Source organism: Melanerpes formicivorus, unplaced genomic scaffold (assembly GCF_026170545.1).
Source record: "Melanerpes formicivorus ecotype bairdi unplaced genomic scaffold, bMelFor1.0.p_v2 SCAF_26, whole genome shotgun sequence".
Classification (NCBI taxonomy): Eukaryota; Metazoa; Chordata; class Aves; order Piciformes; family Picidae; genus Melanerpes; species Melanerpes formicivorus.
The window spans coordinates 9,096,119-9,105,312 of record NW_027142378.1 but is presented as its reverse complement, the minus strand read 5'-3'; the positions used below and the strand labels follow the sequence as shown (position 1 = coordinate 9,105,312).

The 9,194-nt window shown below is 41.0% G+C and overlaps 2 protein-coding genes across 3 annotated transcripts in view; one reads left to right on the top strand and one right to left on the bottom strand.

The window, feature by feature from the left end:
• Positions 1 to 431, bottom strand: part of CNIH3 (cornichon family AMPA receptor auxiliary protein 3) — an 87,189-nt gene extending 86,758 nt beyond the window's left edge. Inside the window, exon 1 of the mRNA XM_068153555.1 lies at positions 59 to 431. Coding sequence (XP_068009656.1) covers positions 59 to 139 — 81 coding nt within the window. The 5' untranslated portion in view covers positions 140 to 431. The remainder of the gene's footprint in view (positions 1 to 58) is intronic.
• The window catches only part of WDR26 (WD repeat domain 26), a 36,256-nt gene that overhangs the window by 836 nt on the left and 26,226 nt on the right, over positions 1 to 9,194 (top strand). For both annotated transcript variants that reach the window (XM_068153552.1, XM_068153551.1), the window contains exons 2-5: positions 1,596 to 1,695; positions 1,837 to 1,893; positions 8,230 to 8,366; positions 8,945 to 9,042. In XM_068153552.1, coding sequence (XP_068009653.1) covers positions 1,596 to 1,695; positions 1,837 to 1,893; positions 8,230 to 8,366; positions 8,945 to 9,042 — 392 coding nt within the window. The remainder of the gene's footprint in view (positions 1 to 1,595; positions 1,696 to 1,836; positions 1,894 to 8,229; positions 8,367 to 8,944; positions 9,043 to 9,194) is intronic.

The following is a 9,194-nucleotide window of genomic DNA, read 5'->3' as shown; positions in this document are numbered from 1 at the left end:
CGCGGAGACGGGGAGGCCGCGGTGGGGGAGGGCGCCTCGGGGGGAGAGCCTTCCCTACCTGTGCTGCCCGGGGTGCCCTGACCGAAGGGCCGCCGTGGAGTCGGGGGAGGCCCTGCGCGCACGCCCCGCTGGTCCTCATCTCCGTCCGCGGGGAGGGGGCGGCGGGGTCTGGCGCGGGGTCACAGGAGGCCGGTGGTCCCCGCGGAGGATGTCCCGCCCGAAGTGCAGAGCTGGGGCGGGGGGGAGGAGGGGGGTTGGCGTTTGGAAGGGCTCTCTGGTGAGGGGCGGAAGGGTGGCAAAAACTGCCCTGTCGCAGCTGGGTAGTCCCCAGACAGGAGACACCAGTGGCTGGGTACGAGGCAGGGCAGTGGGGCAGGCCTGCTCGCAAAAAAATCCCCAACAAACAACAAACCGGAGCCGGAGATGTGTTTTCCAAGCCTGTGTTGGCCAGCTCAGTGTCTGCGAAGGGACAGGCTGGGAGAGCCCTCTGCCAGGGATGGCAATATGGAAGTCGAGTTGCACACCGATAAGGGTAGATCAATACAAACGTGTTAGTCGAGGAGAAGTTATCTAGTAAACATAATGGAGCCTGCAGCTGGGCGTGGGGGAGCAGCTTTTTGCAGATCAGCTCCAAGATTTGGCTTGTCAGCTCAGAGGAAGCGAGCACAAACTAAACTGCCACTTAAATAGGCTGTTTGGTTTCACTCCGAAAAGCTTCGTGAAGGCCCCTGCAGATTTGTGCTGGACAGACGTTTTTGATAATAAGACTATCTGTAGACTCGAAATGAGCCTGTTGGCCCTTTCTTAAAATCAGAATAGGGAAAGTATTTCCCAGTGGAGTAGGGGAAGCCTAAGAATTTAATCACGACACTCCCTTGGAGACTAAAGCTAAGGCCAACCCGTCATGGTTTTAGGAGGAGGCTAGAGAACTCCTGCGAAGTCTTCGTGTAGCTACCACAAAAGAATTCTTCAAAACAGTGTGGAATGGGGCAGTTACAAAGAACTTAGCACATAAAATAAATTGCCTCTGACACAAGAGGCAAGTGTACAGCAGCAGACAACTCGTGACCGTTCATAGACAACACCACAGTAAATAAGCTATTTTTAGTGTAAAAGGGGGAGGGCTACAGGTTCGTGAGTTTGTTTATTTTATTTTAAGGGGCCAGTCTTTCAAAATGTGATGAAGAAGAAAGTTATGCCTGTTGCAGATCTAGCAGATCTCCATGTTCCCCTTTTGGGTGGGGTGGGAGGGTGCAGGGGATAGTAGCCAGTAGTTAACAGCTTTTTAGTCTGTATCTTCCTTCATGAAGTTTATCTTCTGTGCAGGGATGGATGTTTGTGGTGGCTGGTAAGTCACATACTTTATGGTACTTTAGCAAAGTTTTCAAGCTCATTAATAACTTGCTTTAGATGTAGGTAGCTGTTTACATGCCTCAGGCAGCTGAGGGTCTTCTCAAACAAGCATCTGAATCTGGTCATCAGTAGCCTTTCTTTATTGAAGTTGCTTTTAAATATGGTTAACTGTTATCGTAGCAGGCGGTGTATTTGTGAGGGTAAAACTGGTCGGGTTTTTTTACACTGTATCTCTCCTGCAGCCAGACTGTTGATCTTCTCATGCAAGAGTCAGGATGTCGTTTAGAACATCCTTCTGCTACCAAATTCCGCAATCATGTCATGGAAGGAGAATGGGATAAGGTAACGTAGGGCTTATAGGACTGTATTAACCACCGTTTAAATTTATAGTATCTGTGAGAGAATTCAAAATCCACCCTCCTTACATACTTTTTTGTTTTGTTTGTTTTGTTTTGTTTTTTTTTCTTATGCCAATTTCTGCAGGCTGAGAACGACCTGAATGAACTTAAGGCCTTAGTGCATTCTCCGCATGCAATTGTGGTAAGAGGCGCACTTGAACTCTTTCAGAGCTGTGTAGTTGGACTAATTGTAGTGGTGTAATCTTTCACTATGGAGTTGGCTGTCCATAGCTCTTGTCTGCTATTTTTTGCTTGCTTTTAAGCAGCTTGCATGCTATCTCCAACGTCATACTAACTTGGACTTTCTTAATGGTTTTTGTGGAACGTGAGATAGGCAGCCCAAAAGTATTGAAGCTAATATTTGGTGTAGTGAATGTTTAAACTTTGTTAAACATACTTGACTGGTAAAATATAATTCCTGTAACAGTCCTAAAATAGGTCAATTTCTGTAGGAATTGCCTATGTTGAATACTAATTTCAAACTCGAAATACTTCTCTCAATCCTAGTTTCCAGGAGTTAGTTTTCTTGAGGGAAGAGAAGTTCAGAATCAAAATACAGCAATACTAGTGTGGGATTGGCATTGTAATAGCACATTGCAAGAACATAGAGGCTGCTATGGACCATGGACAATACTGTTGCTTTTCCAGATGGCTTCTAAAGAGCAAATGCATTTGGATTGCTGTTTGGGATTTTATTTGGAGCTTTTTCTCTTTGGCTGGCTTTTTTATTTGTTTTGTTTTTAAAGATGAACCTAGAAATAAAAGGTTGGTAGATCCTGTGACTTGACAATTACAATTTGTGTTATGATGTCACTGACTTTGAGGAAAGTATTTCTTGTTTTGCTTTTTCTATATCAAGATGAAAATGATTACTTAGCTCTTCAAACAGCTGGTTGTGTTTGAACGTTTATTTTAATGAACTGAAGTCAGAACACCTATGGTGGCTCGAGAAGAAAGCGATGTCAAGGCTTTTTGAAGTGTCTGGGACTGTAAACAATGAAGAATCAGCTGATGGCTGCCTAGCTCTACTTCTAGCTGATTCATTTGTTGTCAAGACAATTTCCTGTCTGGTGGGGGAGGGTGAGAAAGAACAGGAAGTGAAGTAGGAAAAACAGATGTTTAACAAAACATCAGAGGGCACTTGAGTGAAGTTTACATTTGGTCAAAGCTTAGCACCTCTTAATCAGACTAGGAGTTCACCCTCTCTTTTCTCAAAGACCCAACCTCTGTTCAAATAGTTTCAAGTATTTCATGAAGCTTTCAATAGCTCCTGGAGACTGAAAGTATGAAAGCACTGTATGTGGATATGAGTGGTCATCAGAAGTTGGAAACATGAGAAAATCTGCCTCAAAAGTTATCAGGTTTCTCTGTAGCATTGAAGTGTTTTACATGCTGGGGAGTCGAGATGAGCTGAGTATCAGCATTTTCTGGTTTGGGGAACTTAATTTGAGGGAAAGGGATATTTTCCTGCTGCTGTTGTGCAGGTCTCAGAAAGCATGCTACTATTTAGTGTTGATTTATAACTGCTTGAATAAAACTTGGTACAACAAAAATACTTGGTCTATACTGAACTTTACTTGAACCAAACATCAACTATTTTCTTAAAGTTGTTCTCCTTTCTATAAACTTCCTGGAGTTTAAAACAGATCAGTGTTAAGTGTCTTGTATCTGTGTAAGGCGATACTGATATGCAAGGATAAGTTGAATTTAGTGCATGTCTCCACCTCCCTCCTCTCCTGGCCTTTTGTAGGTAGTTGAGATCATGGGTGGGTATTAGTATAGTCAGCCCCTGGAAAACTAGAGCAAGATCCTTGCCGGTAAGGAGGGATGTTTTATGCTCTGTAGGTAATCCTGGCTGCAAGAAATTCAGAGCTAATAAAGATGGTACATCTCTTGATTTAGAGAAAGCCCAAAGATGATGCTGCAGGAGGTAGCTCTTCAAAAACAGAAAATTAGATTTTGGGTTTCCTGACTTGTGACTCACACTCCATGACTGGATGTTTCAAAAATGTGTGCATACAAGAAGAATGGGTACCTAAAAGTTTAGGTGACACAGAATGTGTTTAACAAAACAGGGTGTGTATGTGCAAGGTTTATTTTTGGTTAGTGGTTTGTGGTTTGGGTTGGCTGTGGTTTTTTGTTCCTTATAGTTAATACGACCTGAACAAAATGACCAGGATATGTAGATGCTTTTGAAATGTCTGGTCAGTGAAGGGGGATGGCTGTGTGTGTTAAAAATCCTACTTTTGTCTTAATTTGCTTATTTCTGTGAAGTGCTGTAAGGTCTACAGGTGACATTTCATGTTTAGTCTTTCAATTTTAAGCCTTTGATGCCATGTGTTGTTAGATTGGGGGGTAGAGGGGAGCACAAACCAGTCTATTTCTAGTCGTGTCAACCCAGCTGACTGCTGTGTAGTGTGTGATTAGTCATGTTTGCTTTTCTAGCACATAAGATACAGCTGTCTTGAGACAATCTGTAGGAAAACTTTATAGTTGATTCAAGCATGTTATTTTTCCTTGAGTATCACTGAGAAAATACCAACTTCAAGCCAGCCTGAGGTTTTGCTTACTTTAGGGCTATTCAAGCATCTGTCTTGGATAACTAATTTAACCTTGGAAGAAACATGGAGATACTTCCTCCACAGAGATTATATTTCTGTGCAATATATTTTGAGATCACCCTCTTTATGTATGGCTTTCCTCTAGTCTTGAAAGTATACAGCCTGCTGCAGGCAATACAACGAAAAAAGGTGATTTATACCTTGTTGTTTGAGCAGAGTGCTCCACCTGCCTGTATGGTGTCCCTTTTGCTACCAGCATTGATGGAACGAATTTGGTATGGTTGAAGCCTTGTTAAATACTACAGGCCAGCATATTTTGTGCCTTTTACTTACCAAATCAAATGTTTACATTTTGGATTGTTTTTCAGGGCTTTTATCAGTGTTTTGCAATGCTATCAAAGTAATGAAGACTACAAAGTAATGAAAATTGAGGTCTTGGTTCTGCAGGCTTGATGCGGATAGCTACTGAGTTGAGCATGTATTTTATTTACCTTCAGTTTCAGTAATGGTTATTTACCTTGAATTCTTAGCATAGTAAAAAAACTTGATGGAGCTTACTAAGATCTGCATGTCAAAAATAAAACTATAAATCTAATCCTAAAATTAAGTTGTTATGCATTAAATGTCTAAAAGATTTGCTAATGTAACTACTGATCAAAATGGCCCATTTCTTTCACTGTGGTAGGATGGGTTGTCCTGTTTTCACAGTCATGTTGCTGAGGCTTCCACCTTTGGTTACCTAGTGCTGATGAATCATAATGCAGGCAAAACTTCCTAGAATTTAAGATTCTGCAAGGGGTTTTCCTACTAAGAATTAGGACAATGAAGGAGTAAGGTACTAAACATTTGTGTTAGTTAATGGAAGGTTGTCGTTTGAGGAAAGCTAAGTGCTAACAGTACATACATGGAAAACAACCCAAAACGCCCTTGTAAATCTATTGACTTGATCTTGGTTTTGCCTCAGGGTGATTGGAGGTTCTGTTTAAATAATAGCTCCTAGAAACAGCAGCACTTTATCCTCATCTTCTGTAGAACTGAAAGACAGGATGAGGTAATTGAACAAAACCAGCCAGACTGCACTGCTGAAATGGTTGCATTGGGCTCTTCATGGGGCCTACAGAGTAAAGAATCTTTGCTATAGGTTAAGCAATGATGGTGTCTGCATTTAAATAATTCATAATTACACTCTGTACAGTTGAACATTGATTGCAAGTACTAATATGATAATAAATCCCAGGCATGGTATAGTTTGGATTATGATCAGTTTTAGTTCTCTTCTTTGGTGGGCAGCTAAAGAATATGGGGAATGAGTAAGCTGTTCTTGTGGGTGCATTGCATCAGATTAATTTTATACTTGTTCTCTTCTACTTGTAGTGAGGTGTTTACTTTTACAGTGACAAATATTGTAAGCATTTTCTTCTTTTGGAAGAGGTGACATCTATGTCACAACTATGGTTCTTGCCGCCCATGAGATGATGGTATTGGCAGTAACTGGCAGTACTGTGAGTAGGGGATGTAAGTAGTTGAGGGGACGATGAAGACAAAATTTAGTGGCTTGGTGAAATCTATTTGTCAGCAGTCAATAGTGTTACAGAAATAAGTAGTAGGAGGCTGTGCATGCCCTGGTATTAAAAATTACTTGAAATGTGATGCCACTGGTGTGTGACTTTTGCCTGAAGGAGGCCATATTCATGCCATGGAGTATGCTGTAGGGTAAGTTTGGGATCAGCTATCAAAATAGCATAGATAATCAACTTAATTTTCCTATCAACACTTAGTCCCTGTCTTTTGCTATAGATGAGTTAGTTTACAGCTGCTTATCTCTTATTCTCATTTTGCATTGTTAACATCAGACTCCTGCAGAGAGTGTTACTGTGGTGTTCTGGAGGCTTTTATGTTCTGATATGTAAGTCACACATGGTGCTGGAAATGGTACTTTCTAATCCAAAACTGCAGTTGTACCTCTTTGGATCAGCATTCTGCATGGTAGTGTTCCTGTAATGCTTCCATGGAATTGTTGGGACTGACTTTACAAAAACTGGTTTGTAGAGAGTTTTGCTCTTTTTCAAACTACTAAATAAATGAAAATGCCAAACCCTAGAAAAAGGGAGGGAGGGAGAAAGAGTAATTAGGTACAGATACACTTAAGGGAAAAATCATACAAAATGAATAAATATTATGTGTAGTGAATGGAGAAGGAAGAGTTGGAGGGATTATATTATTGCAAACTGGAAATATCAGACTAATTTTTAATCTGGTGGTGATCAGCAGTGTGAGGTGGCTGAGAGGTATATGAGGTATGGTTGCTACCTGAGCATCTCCATGCATCCTTGTGAGCACCTGCATATCTGGGAGAGGAAGCTCTTGCCCCTCTTGCTGCTGGTATATAAGGAAACAGCATGAGATCTGCTGGCCTACTGCATGGGAACCAACCACTGAGGCTGTAAATGATTGGGATAACATTTTGGGTTTCAACAGCAGAACACCACAAAATGTTGTCTTGTTTGGAAAAACTGCCAAGTGATGCTTAAACTCAACACCTGGGTAGGAAATGTAACCTGAGTTGGCCTATCACGTACAGAGTACTACAGACATGTTTGAACATAAGTCATCTTTCCTCTGTAATGTTTTATGCTTCACAAAGCTGTGTGGTAAGTTAATAGCCCTGTATGTGGAAACTTGATTCTTCTGAAGGACTGAGCATCTCTGGAAGCTAAAACTACTTTGTGTTTTAACTTGGGATTTTACATATAGTAAGCCTTAAACTTCTATGTGAGCTTTACTTGGACAGAAACATCTTAAGCTTCCTGATTATTCCTCTACTCAAGGAGGCTAGCAGTGTGTTCGAACCAATGTAAACATTGACCAAATATGAGCATGAAAACAGTGAGGTGCTTGAGATCTGACAAAGCAAAGGAAACCAGTGATTGAACTGGTGATGTCTTCATTAGAAAAAAGAAATGTAATTATTCCACTTTACCTCCATTCTGTTTCTCACTGTTCTAAGAATGTATATTCTTCCTTAACCTGGTGAGTGTTGTGGACCAGAAGTGTCTTTTTCTCTCTGATAACTGCTGGCCATAAAGATGATGTTGAAACACAGAACAGTTAGTTTCCTCCAGAAACAGTGTTTCTACTAAATTGGTATTACAAGTTTTGAGAACTTCAGGGGGTTGGTTTTGAATATAGTAAGTGAATACCTGATTTGGGAAGTTAAGTCCATCCACAGACATTTGTTCTTAGAATAATAAGCTTCATTTTTAAAGGTAACAACCCAAAACTGCAAGATGAAAGGAACACTATGAAATGGCAGTGATTAAATTCTGAGAAGTGATTCTTAAATAAAGGGAACTACTGATTATTGTTTTTCTTGTGACCCTGAAAAAGTACACAGCCCCCAAGGAAAACAGCTTAACATGGAACCAAAACCTCAGGCAGTGGCAATTAGTTACTGCTATATGTTATGCAGCTATGCAAACAATCCATGTCAGCTCCTGTAAGCAATATGAGGACTTGAGTTGGCTGCTTGTCTTCTGTGCTGTCATGTGGTCTTAAATATGTGATTAGCTGCTTTGGAGTGCTTTTCTTGATACAGTGTGAGATTGGGAAGCCTATTCAATGAAGGGTTTGAAGAATGGTGACTGGACAGGGATTGAATTTGAGACAAATTGAAGAGGGGATCTGAGAAGTAAGGTAGGAAGATACTTGGAGCCCCATAAGGCAGAAAGGAGGTTAATGGATAACTTAATTGCTGCAATGTTGTTGAAAACCCAGCAAAAAGAAGTAATGAAACATTACATATAGCTGTGTTTCTGAAGGGCATAGTAGAATGGTTTCTACTGTTCTGTTTAGGCTCAAACGTTTTCTGAAACTTCAGTCAACCTTTTTCCCCTGACTGCTGCTTTCTGTCATGTCAGAGGATGAAGTTTTTGCTGCTGCAGCAGAAGTACCTGGAGTACCTGGAGGATGGCAAGGTCCTGGAGGCACTTCAAGTTCTGCGCTGTGAACTGACGCCTCTGAAATACAATACAGAACGCATTCATGTCCTCAGTGGGTAAGTGCTTGCGCTTTGAAAGCTCTTTCAGGGGGATTTGCTAAGGAATTGTATAGCTTTGGAGGGCTGACAGGGTAAAAACTCCAATTGTATTAAAGCTATTATCCTGTTCATTAATAACCTGTAATGAGATGTGCTAAAATGGTGAGTAAAGACTATTCAGTAGACAGCGTTCTGTGTTGGATGATTGAAAACACCATGATTTATGATTTGCTTTTATAGTACTAGAACCCAAATTAACACATGTGCATGGTCATCTGATCTTGAATTGTTAGCCTGTTCTATATAATTAAGTGGGTGACTATAGCCTGTTCTGTGCTTAGATGAAAATAAGACTTTCTATCCTCTCCAAAATCCATTTGTGTTTTTTCTCTTGTCAATTTGTAGACATTTGTTCTGAAGATGAGTGGTTATGTAGAATAGTTCCCTGCCTTTTTCCCCCCCTATCAGTCTCAATCTTAAGTCACCTGTTTCCAGTTCATTAAGAATGTTATGGTGTACATCATGCTTAAAAGTGAGAAGGAGGATTCCAGAAACACTTGGTCTGTTGGTGTGTGTGCACTTGTTTTTTTAAACAGGTATCTGATGTGTAGCCATGCAGAAGACTTGCGTGCAAAAGCAGAGTGGGAAGGGAAAGGAACAGCTTCCAGATCTAAACTTTTGGACAAACTCCAGAGTAAGATGTTCTAGTGTTCAGAATTTATTCTCATCTCTGCAAATTCAGTTCATATTACATAGCAACGTATCCCAGGGAACTTACTTTAACTGCGCTCGTTGGTTTTGTGTTTCTTGGTTAATGGGGGTGCCTTTAGGTGCCTTTACCCTTTG